Source organism: Mus pahari, chromosome 2 (assembly GCF_900095145.1).
Source record: "Mus pahari chromosome 2, PAHARI_EIJ_v1.1, whole genome shotgun sequence".
NCBI lineage: Eukaryota > Metazoa > Chordata > Mammalia > Rodentia > Muridae > Mus > Mus pahari.
In genome coordinates this window covers 59,598,742-59,617,711 of record NC_034591.1, presented here as the reverse complement: position 1 = coordinate 59,617,711, position 18,970 = coordinate 59,598,742, and the positions used below count along the sequence as shown (strand labels likewise).

The 18,970-nt window shown below is 45.7% G+C and overlaps 1 protein-coding gene across 1 annotated transcript in view; it reads right to left on the bottom strand.

Moving 5' to 3' along the window:
* Positions 1-18,970, bottom strand: part of Tmem178b (transmembrane protein 178B) — a 366,258-nt gene that overhangs the window by 24,106 nt on the left and 323,182 nt on the right. The window contains exon 3 of the mRNA XM_021190870.2: positions 11,138-11,275. Coding sequence (XP_021046529.1) covers positions 11,138-11,275 — 138 coding nt within the window. The remainder of the gene's footprint in view (positions 1-11,137; positions 11,276-18,970) is intronic.

Sequence of the window (18,970 nt, the reverse complement as noted above, 5' to 3'; positions counted from 1 at the left end):
CCCCCCTCCCCCTCCTCCTCCTCCTCATTTTTCTCTAAATTTTGTATTTAAAGGTATTGGCAATGAAAATGAAAACAGCTAGTTGGTCATACTAAATCTAGGTGTCCCTTCTTGAAGACTGGAAGCGACTCCAAGATTAGGAAGAGTGTCAACTTCTACAGTGTCCAGAATTGAGTAGGACTTGATGGCTTGTTGTCTATTGGATACCTAACAAGCACCGGGTGGGTTCAAATGGTCCAGTGAACTAGGGATGCTTGCCTTTACCTAGCCTCATCGTGGATACCCTTGACCTTTTGTAGTGCCTGTAGTTAGAGATGCATTTTCTAAGCCCCAAATCAGGCTATGAGGTATAAGCCTGCTCTGATACTAGGAAAGTGTCTTAGATGTGGGGCGGTCTCATCAGTGTCAGCAAAGCACATCAGCTTTACGGACATTCATTTTAAAATTATTTTTGACATGGTAATAAAATACAATCAATGTTTCCTCCACCCCAGCAATCCGAGTTCTGTTGGATAAAAATGTTGGTTTGTCCACCAGAGCAGGTCCACTTGGACCTCCAGGGACATGCTTCTAAAATATCTCCAAGGTCACTGTCCCCTAGGCTTCCAAGGTGTTGACACAGTATGAACCTCTAAACAGATTGGGCTTGCCAGGATTCATCCACTTTACCCACAGGTGAGGTGCAGATACAGCTCTGAGCCCTAGCTGTACCTCGCTATCCAATGCATTGATTGCCTTTAGGTTTTGTTCCCAATGTCCCTAGTTTCAGCCAGTTTTCTAGATTCCAGTGGCATGGGGGAGCAGGTGGCACTAAATCACACTCTCCTGCCCAGTGGGAATGTGCTTTAGTTATCACAGGGCTTGCTTGATGGACTCTGGTCTGGTTGTTCTGATGTCCAGTATACTGGTTCCAGTCTCTTCCTTCAGGCTTTGGTACACACATTGCATCTCAGCCACACAAGAGTAGTAGGGATGGGTGGCAAGGAGCCACAGGAGAGCGGCGGACCCAGTCTGGCTCTGCTGGACCACTTCTCACTGTCTTTTAATTTCTTCACTGTCATATCTGCCCCTCCCCTCAACACTTCCATTCCCAGGAGAACGGAGAGAGGACACACCTCTTTACACCGGTTCCTCCCATATCATTGTTTCTTTGGAGCAGTTCTTGAGCCTAAAAGGTCTCCATTTACTTCAGAAGTCATCCTTTTCCTTTGATTTATGGTTTGTTTTAAGGACTAGCGCTTGGGTGACAGCTTCCCTTTCCTTGGAACTTGTCCATCTCTGTAAGAGCAGCCAGAAGAGCAACAGGAAGGGAGTCTTTTGAAGTTGCTTTAGACAGTTCCTAAGTTTCCATGGTAACTTGTCATTGTGACACCTCCACTGCATTCTGGGGCTTTCTGTTCTACTGGGAGGGGGTGGAGCAACCTGTTCTTTCTCAATAACCACCTAGCAGTGGGGAGGGTCTTCCCACTGCCCTGCCTGTCTTTCATTCCATGCTCCTGTCTATGGGGAGTTCATTTTGCAGAACTGGAGCAAGATTCAATGCAGGGGTGGTATTATTTCTATGCCTGGAGTCTGCCTGGTGCTGAGAGATGGAGCCTTAGGGCATCTTGGTCCCAGGCTGGCCCATATCAATTCAACAGCTCAGATATTTCTGGGCTGGTACAGGAAAGCACACTGGGAAGGCACCAAGCTGTGGGGAAATTATCCTTCTCCGATGAGAACAAAAACAAAATCATCTACCCCACCCCCATTCTGGATAGTGAGAGCCAAGATCAGAACTCACCATCTTTATGAATGTGATTTTGCTAGCCCACTCCTGGAACTATTCTACCCAAGAAAATGATCTGATTATTCATTAAAGGAACTTCCCCCAAAGACCCATCAAGTGCTGCATTCAAAGCATCCACAGATGGGGGGTGTGCCCTAAGAGTCTTCAAATCCTTCAGATCCAAATCCTCACTTTCTGTATCCATCGATCCAGACATTTCCTTATTCATACTCAGTGTTGGTGTCATCAATCTTACACTGCATTAGTCAAATACCACACTGAAAAGATTGCTTAGTCTAATATTCTAGTTATTTTGAGTTGACTTCTGAGGTCCAAGCAAAGTGTGTGAGGTGGAATTCTCCCTTGCCACACAACTGAGTCAGCCTTCTCCTCTGCCTTGTCAACATCTGGGGGTCATCTTGGCATGTAAGGAAAGGACTCATAGCTTTGTGCTTATTCAGTCATCCTGACAGCATACCTGGCCTGTGTTACGGAGAAAGGGAGCTAGAAGCAGGATAGAGAACACACCTGTTTTCAGAAGATTTCCTCAACCTTCCTCATGTTGTGACCCACAACCATAACATTACTTTTGTGGCTACTTCATAGCTGTAATTTTGCTACTGTTATGGACTGTAATGTAAATACCTGTGTTTTCTGATGATCCTAAGTGACCCCTGTGAAAGGCTTGTTCTACCTCCCATAGGAGCCGAGACCCAGGGTCGAGAACCACTATCCCAGAGGCTCTAAAACAGAACAAAACAAATCTTCTGTCCTAGTTACAGGATGCTTGAGAGCTCTGAAAATGCTGGAAAACCAGATGGCTTTGTGGATGTGATTTCTTTAATTCAATATCGGTACAATTGGTTTCAATTTTGCAGTGGGTCCCTAGTAGGGCAGAGGGAGCGTCTGGGGTATATCACACTGCAGTGACTTCTGAGAGCACACTGTTTAGCACCATAACCCTGATCTGGTCACCCCAGCAAGAGGGCAGGAATGGCCGTCTCCAACAGTACATATCCCAGAAGGTAGCCAGGGAAGAATAAACTCATAATGTCACGCAGTGAAGAACCCCAGGGTAGCTTGTGCAATGGATATATGAGAGAACAGAATAGAGACTGGTGTCCCTTCAATAAATCAATCCTTTGACCATGACCTAAAAGTCCCTTCATGATCTGACGACTTGCTGATATCACCTCCATCGCTACCCCTCTCAGCATCACCTCCATCGCTACCCCTCTCGGCACCTGCCACAATCATCCTGATGCCCAATGTCTGCAGACTCAATGGTTACATCACCATTCCAGGTTCTTTCTGCATCCGGGGGTCTTTTTGTAAGGAATGGTCCTCTCTTAACATCTTATAGCCTTCTGCCATCCCTCATGCAGGACCCGGCCCCATCCCCACCATTGCTAACAGGCCTTGCATGCTCGCTCCCATCTGCAGTGTCTCACCACTCTCTCCTTCTCATTCCTACTTTCCTCCACAGTTCCTATCACCTAACATGTTTTCTATAATTATGGCACCGACTAATTTTTCTGTCTTTCCAACTAGAATGTGAGCTTTTCTCTGTTTCTGTAGTGTATCCTAAGTAAGTGATATGTGGCACATAGCAGGGACTCAGTATTTACTGAATGAAGAAATGAACAGATAGGGTAGTGATTAAGATGAGAGGAATTAGCTGTGTGAGAATTCATTTTTCTGTCTCCATAGCACATACCATAGGCTCTCTTGGTGATATTGGTAGCAATGACATAAAGCCACTCAGGGAGGAGAGGGGTATCACCAAAGATCGTTATTTAAAACGAGAGGTATCTCAAGTACTAGGGAGATGGCTCAGCAGTTATCAGCACTGGCTGCCCTTCTAGAGGACGTGGGGTTTAGCTCCTAGCAACCACCATAGTGGCTCACAGCTATTTGCAACTTCTATTCTAGAGGACTTGAACCCTGTCTGGCCTCTGTAGACACTGCATAATATTGTTTACAAACATACACTTGGGCAAAAAATACCCATACACCTAAAACATAATAATAAAATGAAAACAAATTTAGAAAAGAAATACCTTATTGCTAAAATAATAATACCAAAGCCTTTTATGGGGACAATACCTGGTATTGTTGTAAGTCCTTCAGATGAGTTAACTCTGTAATTCTCACAGCTATGCTTGAATCGAGAACTATTATTAGCTCTTTTTAATAGATGAGAAAATTGAAGCAAGGCATGAAAGGCAGCAGATAAGGGACGTTCCAATGTCATATGGCTAGTCCGGTGTTCCTTAGGTCCTGGACTATATCTTCATGAAAAACCTGTAATTATCTCTTTTCATTGGGTGACTCTGCTTTCTGATCAAGGACTCTGGGCTCCCAGTTAAGAGGCAGGAGATGGCAGGAGGCTCATATGGCCAAGTGTGCTTGGGGACATCTAAGAGGCAAGGGTTTAGTTTCCATAGCTATTTTTTTGATACCTTCACCAACCACCTTCCTCCTACCCCTTCCCTGTTCTGTCTCAGCATTTTATCTCAGAATTTAATAAGAAAGCATCAACCCGTCTTAACCAGGACATGGTAGTAGCAGACTTGAATATCTGTGAGTGGAGTATAGAGCCTCCTAATGTGATTGTCACAGTGGCCAGATATGCTTACTGTTCTGCCATGAGGCTGATAGTTACAACAGGGATGGCAGCATTGGTGGCAATGATACAACTGCTTAAGGTCTGAAGTCTTCTTGATTCTCGGGCTGCCACAGGCTCTGTGTAAAGTAAACCTGGATGTTATTTCCTAATCTTCCTGACAACATGTCTCCTCCCCTAAATGACATTGACTGCCAAAATGCACCCTTCAAGGATAGGTTTCTGAATGTAATTATCAAATGCTAATAAATATTCAGGTGTGTACCTTGCAAGGGGCAAGAAATATTCTGGGTGTGAACTAGACTGTAAATATCTGCTTAAGATTTTGAGAGATGGTAAGGCAACAAGTCTCGGGAAGAGTTGTGATATCCTAGTGAATGCTCACATAAAACTATAAAATCAGACCACCGGGGTAAATGTTTTTATGCCAGAGTCACTTCTGCTTAGCTCATTAGAACAGACTTTGCTTAGGGCGTATACATCATAGTAACCACGATCATTTATCATAAGCTTTGCATATTGCCAAGTCATGGGCTTATTGGATTTATTCTCTCTTCCTGGAAGATCTAATTTACCTGCTCCTCTGTTTTGTATCTCCCCTCTCTGATCAATGAGTTTTGAAGTCAGGACCTAGAGGCATGAAGTTGAAGACTTAGTACCTCTTGACCTTAGAGAAACTCCTGCTTCCAAGCAGGCCAGAGCTAGGGACTGGCAACGGGGAGAGCCTGGGAGAGAAGGCTGATGGAAAAACTCGAATGCTCCTAGTACTCTTTAAAAGTCACTTGAGGGCCTAAATGAGACAGTGCTCAAGACACATGCCCAACGCCTTTGACCATCCTGTGAAACTCAAGCTCTTAAAATTTCTACCCTTAAGCAAGATTGTCATCTGCCAGAAGAGGGGCATCATGCCAAGTGCCTGGGAGCTTGAAGCACAGGTGGCTACCTATGCCAAGCACACGGCACCACTAGTTCACATATTACAGAAATCATTCAAAGCCGGTAGCTTGTGCTGCCTCGGGCACTCTCTTTATTTCCCCCTGATGGGACAGCAAGGTAGAAAAGGTCATACTGATCACAGATGGTATGAGAAGAACCTTTAATGGTTTCCTTTTTCCCCATTATCACCCATGCCCTCAGTCCTGGCCACCATCTCCTCCATATGCCTCCTGTTTACTTGGGGAAGGAGGGAGAGGAAAGAGAAAACACATGCGCATGAGCATGTGCATGTGTACAGAACGTATGAAGGGGAATTGTGAAAATGCTGGCAGCTGTTGAAAAGCACAGAACTGGAGTCCAGTGAGACACAGAGATGCTCAGCATGGATATGTGGGCAAGAGGCAGCAGTCTGGGCTGCTGGAATATAGGCTAGTGTCATGGGCCAGGCTTAAGATTCATTTATGCCAACTACCAGCTGGATGCTCCATGAAATGACACAACCGCTCTTACCTAAACCACAGGGGTTCTGGCTGGCCTGTGATTTCTAAGGTTCCAGGAGTCCAGGTTAAGGTTAAGAAACTCCACGAATTCAAGAATTACTTATATTCTGCTTCCTAAAGGAACCGAAGATATTTTTAACTGGGAAAGATAGATTCTAGTACTGCTCAGTAAATATGAAAAGAAGAGCCAGTGAAAGGGAATACTCTTACAACAGGGACTGTAGATAAGATGGGGTACTTTCTGGAAGGAGGCTGCACAAAACCAACACTTTCTGTTCCTTCCATACAATTTGCTTTTCTAACGTAGTCACTCAGCAGCTCTTTATTATACCACAGACATGCTCTTGACCAGGAGGCATTCTGTCACTAAGACAGACCTGGTTCTGGGCTGATGCTCGTGAACCTGAGGTATCAGTGCAGGCAGGGAAATGATGGCCAAATACAGTGTTAAGAAGCCATCCTAGTCCCCAGATCTCGATTTCTTTTTTCTTTTTCTTTTCTTTTCTTTTTTTTTTTTTTTTGTTTTGTTTTGTTTTGGTTTTTCGAGACAGGGTTTCTCTGTATAGGCCCCGTGTGTCCTGGCACTCACTTTGTAGACCAGGCTGGCCTCAAACTCAGAAATCCGCCTGCCTCTGCTTCCCGAGTGCTGGGATTAAAGGCGTGCGCCACCATGCCCGACCAGATCTCGATTTCAAAAGTCATTATGTAATAAAAAGAAACACCACTCGCTGGAGAGATGGTGCCGGGTGGGAACAGGAAACACACGGGATGACCTAGAGCGCCTTGTGCTGTTTGAAAGTAAGCATGCAAACAAGGAAATAACAAAGCACAAAACAAGAGAAAACAAAACCTCACGTAGCAGGGTATGTCAATGGGCCCAAGAACCAATTAGAAGACTTCTCAAAGGCCAAGGCTGGCAGAACTGGAGGGAGCAAGAACACCAGCACTGGACTATATAATCCAATGGCAAAATCAATGCCCTTGAGTCCACATCGAATTAAATGTGGAGAGCTAGAGACAAACACCCCATCTAGGATAACTCCAAATTGTTTCTGCAGCTGCTCTACCCTACAGGGGTGCTGCCATCCCAGCACCCCACTGTTGCTTCCCCTTCCTTCTGGGTGGAGACACAATGACTGCCTTCAGAAGAGTAGAGTATAGAAATGGGGAGGGAAGAATTCAGTGTGGAGAGACAGTATAATCACTACCTATTCCAAGTGACCAGAGAGCATCACTGATATGACTCTGAGTTATGTTGTGATGATGAGGTACAAATGGCATTAACCTCTGGGATCTCTCTCCCCCAAACCATAATTTAGTCTAATAATGAAAAAAAATCATATAAGTCTCAACAGAAGGGCATCCTATAATATGTCTGGTCAATACGCCAAAACGGTCTGGTCATCTTAAACAAAGTCTTGGGGAGGTGCCACAGCCTAGAGAAGCCTAGGGAAACAGTAGCTTTAAATGCGTCTGGGTGTCAGACATGACATCCTGGAACAGCCTGAGCCAAGAACTTTAGTTAATAATAATGCACCAATATTTATTTGCCCATTGTAATAGATGTCCCGCAATAACACAAACATATTAATAAAAGGAGGAACTGGGTACACGGCTGAGTGTGATGCCTCAATTCTTTATAATGCTTGCTCAATTTTTTTTAAAAAAATAAGTATGCTGCGCATGTGCCTACATGCATGTCACATCCCACATGTGGACGCCAGATGATAATCAGTGAGAATCAGCTTTCTGTTCCCACCCCAGGGGTCCTAGGGATTTAACTCAGGACTCCTGGCTTGGCATCAAGCATTTTACCTGTTGAGCCATCTCGCAAGCTCTCAATTTTCCTTCAATCTGAACGTATTTATTAACAGGCAAAAGAGAGGATCTGGAGGTCAGAGAGCCTCTCTTGGTGGCTTTGAACAAGCAACCTTCCATGGGTTCTCTACCTGCACGGAGAGAAATCCCACCAACCCTGGCGAGGACCGTTAAGTCTCAGAGAACCCAACCACAAATCTGAGCTTGGTTTAGTAAGGTCCTCAGCTGAACCCTGTTAGGCTGCACCTGGAATTCTTCTTCAGGAAACCTATGAGATAATACGTGTTTATTGTTTAAAGTCGCTAAAAATAACCAGTGGCAAACCCACTAACAACATATGTCTAGGCAAGAAGAGGCACACGAAAGAAACTGAAACTAATTAAACTGTAGCGTATGCCTGGCTCACTCACTGAATTGCTGGCCGAGGAGACTCTGAAGGGGAACCTCGGAGTAGGGACCGAAACCTAAGGAGAGAGACATCTGTGAGTTGTTGCTAAGGTCAAGGATATCGGGCAGCTCCAGGGCCTGAGCCAACCCTTCTATATGTTAGAACAGAAAGGCAGCTAGTGGGTGCGGAGCACCATGAGCATACGGGAAGAAACAGAAAGAGAGCTGAGAGAGGTGAGGTCAGCCAGAATGTAAAAGACTTTAAAAGAAAGGTAAGGAACTTGAAAATTATTAGACTACTACTGACAGGAGGTGGGTGACATATCTGGTTCATAGTTTAAATGACTTATGCTGGGATGGCCAGATGAGCCGATGGGCAAAGGCACTTGCCACCACGTCTCACAACCTGAGTCTGACCCTTGGGATCCACAATGTTATGGAGAGAATCAAATCTCAAGGAGTGTCCTCTGGCCTCAACGTCTGTGTCATAGCACATGCCCTCATGTACACACACACACACACACACACACACACACAATGTAATAAAAGTTTAAGAAAACAGATTCGTGCTAACTGCTCTGTTCAAAACTGGTCATGGAATAGTCATAGTGGAGTCAGGGTGGCCAGCAAGGAACTTCAGTGCAAGTCTAGACAAAAGATGGTGGAGCCTTCACCCTGACTCAGGGTAGAGAGGAACAAAGACTTCCAGAAACTATGGGAGGACGTGGGAAGGCACTTGATACTATAAGCATAGGCTAGAGATTCCAACTCCTCCTGTAAACCTGCGTGCCTAAGGCGCTTTCAGGGAGGGAGTCAGAAGTGAGCAGTGTCCTCATGTGTTCCTGTGCTACATGGTCTGTTCCTGTGTTCTCCTGTTCCCAAGGCTTCAAGTATCCCTGGTGACTCATGATGGTTGCTTGTATCCATATGAGGTTGTGCCAGTCTGGGCTAGATCTTCTCTGGAGGTGCTGCCAAAAGGAAAACTAGATCCCACCTACCACCTCCAGCCTCCTCCAGTCTCCTGGCCAGACAATGCCGCCCTGCTTAATTTATAGTTTCCTCTGGTTTGAACACCCATTTAACAGTTTGTTGGTGGTTATTGCAGTGTGTGAGGTACCCTCTCTTTAACTCAGAAATAGTCAGAAATGCCCAATGAAGACCATCTTTCTAGAAGAACAGAGAAGAAGGTGTGAAGGAAATTCTTTAGCCTCTATTTTGGCCCTGCTAAAATATATATTTCATAAACTATAATTATCTACATTTATAAATTATACATTATAAGATATATATGTGTATATTTCTAACTCAGAGAAACACATATATAGGCAAGAAATGGAATAGTACAGAAAGTTAAATTACTTAATATGTAGAACTTGCCCAGTGTGTTTGATGAATTGCTTCACTTAGAGTATCCAGTAATTCAATCATTGGAATCTTGGATCCAAATATTCTTCTATACTTAAAAAAATTTGTTGTTTATGCTTATGCCTGTAGGTACAAGTATGTATGTGTGTAATGTGAGTGTATGGGTGTGTGCATACATGTGTAAGTGTATAAGTACATGTGCATATGTGTGCTTGTGGAATCCAGAGTACAATCTTGGGTATCCTTGGTCAGAAGCCATCTACCTTGCTTTTTGAGATAGCCTCTCCCTGTCCTTGTTAGTCAAGCTAGGATAACCGGCCAGTAAACAACAGGGATCTGCCTGCCTCTCTGGTGCTGATATAGTAAGCAGCCACCATCACACTTGGTCTTTTGGCTTGGGTTCTGAAGACTGAACTCTGGTCCCCATGCAAAGAAAGCACTTTACTGATTGAGCCATCATCTCTCCAGCCTGAATGTGCCTTTTCCATTCTTGCTGAATCTTCCCTTTTTACCTACTTGTCTACGTAGAATCTATCACTGAGCCACCACTTCCCTCTCACTCTCTGAGCCTGTGCCTTAACCACAGGTGTAGGTCCTAGGGGTGGCAGATCTGACATGGGGACTTCCTGACTCTGATAACAGGTTAGTCCCCTTAAAAGTACCAGCTCCAAGGGAAGCCCACATTTGTGTTTGACACAGAGTAGCTGTGCTTAAGGGAGCAGAGGAAGGCTTCAGGGCCCGAGCCCTTCCTACAAAGCCTCTGTCTTCTTCCTCCCCTAAACCAGATATTTTTGTGCCCCAAACATCTCTCTGGGCACAGTGAGGGACATGCTTCTCCATTCCCCAGCTTCCCCTGCAGCTAAAGAGTCCCACAGTCGACTTCATCTTTCTCTCCTTAGCTCAGAAAGAGGCACAAAGGAGACTAGCGTCAAGCAGCTGCACAGTGCCCAAAGCCTGAGTGAGCTCTGCTCCCGAATGTGGAACTCATTTTCTCTTCCTCCCACGGTCTGTCTGTCCACACTCACTCCCTCCTTCCAGGCGCCCCACAATTCACCCATCCACCTCGTTCAGGCAGTCCGACACTTGAGCTGAGCCACAGAGCTGAACCACAGACCAGGAGTCTCCAAAGAGAAAGGAGATTCCCAAGTAGACAGTGAGGAAGTGTCTACTCTGCTCAGACCAGAACCCGTCCCCAGTTCTATCTATATACCGTCTGCTAGAGGCCACTGTGTGGACTCAATGGTCAAACTGTAGTAAGAAAGGAAACAGAAATAGAAGGATCTAGTCTAGACCCACCACTGTTTTGTTTTAAACTGTAAGTCAAGGATGAGCATGGCTCTTAGGAGAAGAAATGCCTCCTTCCTTCGTCTAACACTAAAATACAGAGCACAGGAATGTGAAACGTCCAGCATATTCTGGTTTCATGCGTCCAAGTCTGAGGTCCCCACTTGCTCCCATGTGAGTGTCCTAGCCACAGTATCTCCCTTCCATCTGGGCACTGAGGTCCCCAACACTCGAGATACTAAAGACTATCTCATTTCTGTTTATATCCCAAATAGCTGGTATAGTGGCCAGTAGGTGACAGGGGTAGAGACTGTTGATGATCCAACAGCCGAGGGAACAAAAAGAACCATATTGGCCATGCCCCTGTGCTGTAAGCTCTTACCACTTATCCATGGTTCCAGATAACAGGGCCTCCCTGGCCTCCCCATCCCCAGCAGCCGCATGCAGCCTTACCTCCCATGAGGAAGAGAAGCCCTGCCACATACTGCATAAGGCCTCGATCCCAGCAGCAGCCCAGGACACCAATGATCCAGCCGAAGAGGATGATGGCCACTGCCATGCCCATGAAGCCAGCTGTCATTCTACGCAGATCTGTGAGGAAGCAGGAGGAAAACAGTTAGCATTAGAACACGTGATACAGTAAGGTCACGGGTACCCTAAGCTTGGGGTAGGGAGAAGAGGGTAGAGGCACTTCAAGGGCAGGAAGACTACCTATGGATACCCCTACCCAGGAGAGAGCCACTGGTGGTGACTGTCTTCTGCACAAGTGTGTTGTGACAGCTGGGTTCCTAAGCACAGGGCAAGCACATCATCCCCTGTGGCTGTCGGCTCACTTCATCTGCACTAGGCATGTGCTGCTCTTCCTGTGCGTCTGTCCCATCCTGAAGAGACGGGTGCTGTCTCTAGTGTGGAGAATAGAGCAACTTGCTAATAGTAGCACAGTACGTGGTAGAGAAGACTCGAACCCAGATAGTGTGGTTAACAGCATTAGCCTTTTAGAGACAGGAGAGCATCGAGGTGGGTTGCTGGGAAGAGCTGGGCTTCTGCAGACTGGCTGCCCTCCCTGCTTTAACCCAGGGTCTGCTGGACTGTAGGAGAAGCCACATGAGAAAATGTGGGTGTGGTTCTCTGCTCCATCCCAAGCTGGCTCTTGGGGCATAGTTTTGCCCGAAACCTTGGAAACAGAGGAAGAGCTGCATCTCCCTCGCTTCATCTGAGCCCCTGGAGCAGGCCCCTTCCTTGCAGAAGTTACCTCTGTCCTCTGACTCTAGGGTCTGCCCCAACGTCACAGCAAGGACTGTGCCTGCTCTATACATCTCTGACCTGTCTGACAAAGCCAGGAATGACTTGGTGAGGAAGGAGGTTGCTGGAAAAAAAAATGCTGTTTGCAGCAGAAGGGAGATGGAAGGGCTGCTCCATATCTCTGCTGGCTACTTAGCATCTTGCCCAACTCAGCTTCTTTGCTGGCTCCTTCCCCTGTGTGGCTAGATGTCACCAGAGCTACTGTCACGTGCTCCTTCTCCATGCGTGGCTCTGGCCTGGACTTTTTTCTTTATCTCACCCCCTTTCCATAGAACTGACTCTTTACTTCCTGGGGAACACTTCACCCATCACGTTGGTCACTCCTTCCTGAATCTGCCTGCCGCCCCTACCTTTAAGGCAGTATACCAGCCCTAGCCTGCTAACAGGGCTCTAAGCAAGAGAAAAACAAACAAACAAACAAAAAGCCCAAAAGAACAACAACAAAAACAAACCATTTTTCCTGGCCTCTGCCCCAGACTCTGAATCCTCTGCAGCATCACAGAGCATCCTAGAGGGTCTCAAGGACATTTTTCCTCTCACAAAGGAAGGGTACAATGTCAGGGTGATGGAGAAAGTGCCTGCCTGGAATCAAGGTACCTCACATCCACTGCTGCCCCATCTCTCTTCTTCTTGTCCCAGAGGAACAAACGCAACAGAGTCCCTGTGGGCATAGGGACCTGAGTCTGTCATAAGGAGGCCATCCCTCCATCCTTTCTGTCTCTTACATTCTATCCACTCCTACCCTGAGTCATGAAACACATAAAAGGGACCTCTGCCTCCAGCAGAACATAGCTTGAGTCAAGATCCCTCTCTTGCAGAGTCTGGTCTCTTTGTTCTGACAAGGAAAATCAGACATTGTTATCCCAGTCAAGAGAAGCTGACTAGAGAGAGAGGCACACACACAAAGGGAAAACCATCCAGGCCCTCCCATGTGGGAAGGTGACACCAGCAGAAGCTGGACAGTTCCCTAGTCCCAGAGGCAGAGATCCCTAGAGGGGCAAATGAGAAGATTCCTACCCTGCCTGCTTCTCTTTTGCCTTTCTGAGCACCTAGCAGGTCTGCCCCAGCCAGGTGGAAATGACACTCTGTATTCACTTCTGTGAGTTGCTAAGGATGCCTCATTATCACACAGCAGTGTGCAGATTGTTCATACTGCCAAGTGAGTCGGGCGAAGCTTCGCTGAGAGAGCCATTTGATGGCAATGTTCACGTGCAAGCTCAGCCTCCTGCATAGCTAGCCATAGCTGAAAGGATGGACTATCCCTGCCCATGGGCTGCCCCAGTCCCTGTGGGACACCTCCTATGGACTGATACTGTTTCTCCTTTCATTCCCAGCTCTACAGTCACACTAGTGGCCACCATGGGATTCCTTCTTGCCTCACCCTAATGGCCTGATCAGACCTGTCAGCAGAGGCATGTGAGGCCATGTCGATTGATTCTTAGGAACAGGTAATATGTGATTAATACTTTAACCACTGTTTGCTTAATGGAAAAAGAAAGAGTCCAGCTCTACCACTGGGAAGTTTAGTACCTTAAACAGAAGGTACTAAATTCAGCACCCTCTCCTGGGTTTTTCCTTTTTCACCCAGTGAAGGCTTCTGGGTCCTGCTCTTATAACCCCAGTAAACCTACCTTTCCTGGAGGTCAAATACTCACTTGGCTTTAATGCTTGGAAGTCCTACACTGGCCCCAGACTATAGACCCTTGGGAGCAAAGCTATTGCCTAAGGGGCTGAGTGGATGGTGGGTCTCATCACGTGAGTTCACACTGGACCTGTGGGTTGGTGAGTCAGGACATCTAAAGAAAATGCCAACCATAAAATTAGGAGGTGACATTTATTGAAGGTTGAGAGCAAAGTGTTCTACTTATAAGAAAATGGGCGGGAGCAGAAAAGCAGGCAAATGGAGAAAACAATTGCTGTTCTGAAAGTTCCTGGCAGATTCCAATGATCTGAGTGTCAGGTGTTTTGTGTGTGTGTGTGTGTGTGTGTGTGTGTGTGTGTGCGCGCGCGCGGGGGGCAGTTGTCTTCTTTCTGTCTCGGCTTAGGTAAACTTCTGTGTCTCCCACAGGGTATCGTTGACTTAGGTAAAGGGTTGCTCTAAGTTGTTGATGTGGAAATAGGATGAAAAACAGAGGTCCTGACTGCGTTGCCATTGACCCGGGAAAGATTTTCACATCACTCTTGAGTCTGGCTTTGTCCAGTCTCTGTGTGAACAACCAGTTCTTTTCTCCTTAGAGAGTTAACCGAGTTATCTGTGTGGTAGCTCAGGCAAGCTACTATAGTAGGTCAGAAGGCAGGCAGAACAAGAAGCATGCCAATTTTACAGATGAGAAAAAGGCAAAACCCAAAGACAAATAAATAAGTTATCAATGGTCTCCAAGCCAGGGGACTGCAAATAGAGTTAACAGCTGCATCATTGAATTGTGCGAGGAAACAGGATAAATAAAAGAATTAAAATTGATGTGAGCAAATGCGCTTGGCATTCCTTCTCCTAAAATCAAGCCAGAACTGTAGCTAAGAGACAGGGAACAAAGGACCAAAGACGACAAGAAGGGGGGGCCTTGACACTGCTGGGGGGGGGGGAGCGGGCTGAACCCAAAGGCAGTGTCAGAGAAACCCTACTACCTAGCCCCATGAAGCCTCAGGTTCCAACTCAAGAGAGGATGGGGAGGGAGCTGGGAGGGAAGAAGTGAGAAAAAGAAAAAGGGTATAAAAATAATAAGGATGGATGAAAGAAGACAATGTCTAGCTTTAATTTACACACAAAATCTGGTCCATGGAGCACTTGGGAATGTTTGAATGTAGAGGCATTAGAGTGTAATGTGTCTGTTGTTTAACAGTCTTTTTGGCTTTCTATTTGCATTTGAGTTAGTGCCATCTGTCACTCTGCCGTCATATGCACATGGTGCCACAGCTCTTCTACCTGCCTGCCATCTTTCTCTTTAGGAATAAGAAACTACCACTCAATTCCCACGGTTTCCTTGAACCCATAGTAACATCCTTTAATTGGGAATTTACACAGTTTGTATTTCTCTCTCCATCATTTAACGACTTAAGAAAAAGGAAAAAGAAAAGAAGAAAAGAAAGTGAAAAGTGTCTTCACTTTAGGAAGCTCTAAGTCACCTTTCCTGGCAGCTTTAGAAAACTTTTGGTTGGCTATGATGTGAAATCTGTGACAACAGTCTCTACTGTCACACAGAGAAGAGCATTGGGTGAGGAAGTTTGGTTCTGCAGACAATCATGGAAATGAAAACTCTCATGGACCATGTCGGGTTTGAGTCTGTTATCTGTGTTTCCTGAGCCTCACATTTAATGTTCCAGTGTTTGAAATTAGGAAGGTGCATCCTAAACTCTTGAATCTAGTCCAGAGTGATGGGAAGAGGCGGGCCGAGGGAGGAGGGCTGTGATAAAGGATGGAGGAAGAAACACAAGGAGAACCATTAAGTAAAGCTAGAGAAAATAAACTGTTTTCCTTGGGATATATTTTTTTTTTAATTTTACACTCCAATTAACATTTAAATTGAAAGGGACTGCTTGCAGCTCTGCAGAGGGAAACTAGGATGTATGCATTAAGTGAACACCACATAAGGGAGAGCAGAGGTAGCAGGCTCTTCCTGCCTTTCCAGTTGGGCTATAAAGATCTCATACAGAAAAAGTGATCACGATTGAAACTCTTTTCTTCCTACTGAAAAAAACTAAAAATGATAACGGTAAGCTCAGATTAGACCTTGCTTCTTAGGTAAGGGCTGGATACATGTGGGGAAAGGAGCACTATGTACTAATGGCTGCAATTGAAAGGAAAGAGCTGTGATTGGGGGGGTGGGGGTGGAAGGTACCTAGAGAAAGCCATACCTGCTGGACGCTCCCCCTTCCCAATGATAGAAGCACACAGCCCTGCTTACAAAGGGGCCGCCCTGGGAGCAGAACAATCAGTCACAAATGAACCAGACCATGGGCACTGCAAGCTGAGCAACGTCTAAGGACAGAGCCTCAGAGTCTTTGTACTGAGGGGTCAGGCAGTACGGGAGAAGATGAGAGGGAGGAGGGGGAGAGACTATGAGCGAGACTGAATTGGCAATGAACTTCATCCCCATGATGTCAACTAGGATGGGCTGATTCAAAGGACAGGAAACACTCCAGAGACCAGTCCTTATCTCCAGAGGAAGTGGTATTGGAGTGGAAATGTGGGGACAGATGATCGGATTCTGGGAATCAAGGTGCTTCTGTTGGATTTCTCACTCTTCTACCCTGGAAACATGGGCAAGTGTCTCTCTGGAGTTTATGCAGATGGCGAATAGAGGTTGGGACAGCATCGATGTCAAAGAGTTATTGAGAGGTCTACATGGGATAATCTGTGTGAACAATGTTAGGGATGCAGGAATATGAAAGGGACTGCAAGTCATCTCAGTTTAAGCAACCGCTTTCCACACAGTGCATCCTTTGGAATTGCTAACCTTGAGCTCAGAAGGAATGGAGTCAGGTGTTGGGGTGTGCTTCTTGTTAAAGATTTGCCACTGAGGGGAGCAGCCTTCCAGAAGGAGAGGCTAAGCCCAAGGAATTATTTATTAGTATAGAGATGCATACATCTCGGAGTGTCTGTCCTCCAAGGACCCAAATAACTGGAGGTACTGCTAATAGGTGCTGGTGGCCACCCAGGCTCTTTCAACCCTGGGTTCTGGCAGTGAGCACTTTGGGCATGTAGGAGGAAGAAATATGGGGCAGAACAGGATGATGTGTTGAGAGCGATTCGGTGATTTAGGTAAGAAAACCAGGATGGCTCATGCCTTTGACTCACACAATACAGTTGGTTTAGTATCACAGTGTAGTCATATTTAAAGAGTTATTTTAGTGAAAATAAACTAGCATCCAGTTGTCCATGAAGAGTGGCAGATATGGGGTTCTGATCTCTAAAATGCTGCCCAGAAGGCTGTCATGTCCTGCACCCCATCTTCCTTTAAGCCTTCCGTATTTCAGTTGTCCAAACTCCACTTTGTTCCCCTAGCTCCCTTCTGAATAGCAGAGGGTCCTCTAGCATCCAACTTCCCATGCTTTGCCTGACAAGCTCCATGGTATCTTTGAAGATCTCCCCAGAATGTGTATGACTCTCTAGTGACTTCTGTGGGGCTCGAGCCGACCTCACAAGCAATACCCAGGCTGCACTTGGCTGATCTCATTGCCCTGTCTTACTGAGCTCACTTGTTTACATCTCTCTCCCTTGAGTAAATTCAAGCTGGCTCAGGACTGCACCGGGTTTGCTTCTTCCTGTCTTCCTAGATCCAAACTCACTGGCTGACATAAGCAAGTGTTCAACAAATATTTGCTAAATGTGGTCACCATCCAACTCCGCAGTAATTATCAAAGCTGTGTGTGTGTGTGTGTGTGTGTGTGTGTGTGTGTGTGTGTGTGTGTATGTGTGTGTAATAACAGGAATAAGGAGAAAATACCTTCACAATACCTTCACCCTGCTTCAGTGACCCAAATGTCATTGTGACTTGTGACTTGGGCTCAACTTTTCTCTTCTTTAATTGTAGGGGGTTTTGTTTTTTTATTTCGTTGTTTGTTTGTTTGTTGTTGTTGTTGTTGCTTGCTTTTTGTTTGGTTGTTTTGTTTTGTTTGCCAGCATTAACTATTGTTTAAACAATTCAGCATCATTGCTTACTGCATACAAAGGAAACATCAGCATGCATTTGGGTTCCCAGTTGCCTGAAGCACAGGGGTCACACGGACAAGTGTTGTCCCCCAGATGATGAATAAAACAGACCCTCCTGCATCACCCAAGCCCACAGTCAGGAAGAAACAGTAAGAGAAGGCAGTTGCTGTAGAAACAAGATGCAGTTTCTGGGTCAGGCGACAGACTTGGAGTTTCCGCCTCCTCAATCCTGCCTCCAGATTAGGGAGCTGCCATAAATAGGGATATTAAGCCATACTGCCATATACAAATCACATCCATTGTCAAAACAATGGAAGAAAAGTTATGAAGTTTGTGCTTGCTTGATGAAAGCTGGGCCAGCAGCCAAAGCAAGTACAGGAGGAAGTAAAAGAAGGGAGAATTCAGAGCAAGGAGAAGCATTCCAACCCCTAGAAAATGTTAAAGTTGCAGTGCTGGGCCCCTGGCTGGTACCATGATGGCCATCAGTCGATAGCAGAAAATCGAGGCGATGATAGGAAGGGAACTGCCACTCCGCTACCCTGATACACCTGGGTATCTGCTCTTCTACCCAAGAGAAGAGCCCATTTGGCATTCTCTTTGCCACAAGTCAGATGCTTGGAGTGTAAGGTGCAGAAATGTCCCCAGAGAGACCCCACAAAGCAATCAGAAGATAAGAACATCAAAGCACATGGACTCCATAGAAAATTTAGGCCAGTGCCTGGGAACTAGGTAAGTTAGCTTTGTCTAACACAGAGAAAGGAAAGATAAAATAGGAACCAAAACTGTCTGTTTGTTCTGTCTAGCAGGATATTGGGGAATATGCTTAGAGTGGGACAGTTCACATTTGCAATGTCCTATGAGGTGGATGAAAATTTTTTTTCCAATATAGAAAGTGAAGCATGGGAATTTTAGTTGACCAAGATTATGCAGCTGACAAGAATCATCTCTGAGAAAGTGTCCCACTCTGGCCATTCTTATGTCATTCTTCAATGCTTCCCTATGCCATTACAAAGCCCAGAACTGAAGTTAACATTCAGTAAAAGATGCTGAAATATATTCACTCATCAAAATCATTCTGTTTAAAGATGTCAATGGCATAGGAAAATTGAACAAAGAGCAACGTGCAAGCCTATGTATCTCTACATTGGTTGTGTGGATATATACACCTACCCACCTATAACCACGCAAGGGAAACAGAGCAAAGGTTAATAAGGAGTCCTTTTGGAGTGTGGGTATTTGGGGTGCCTTTTATACAATGAGAATATAATCTTTTTTTTATTATTATTATTATTTTCTTTATTTACATTTCAAATGCTATCCCGAAAGATTCCCAT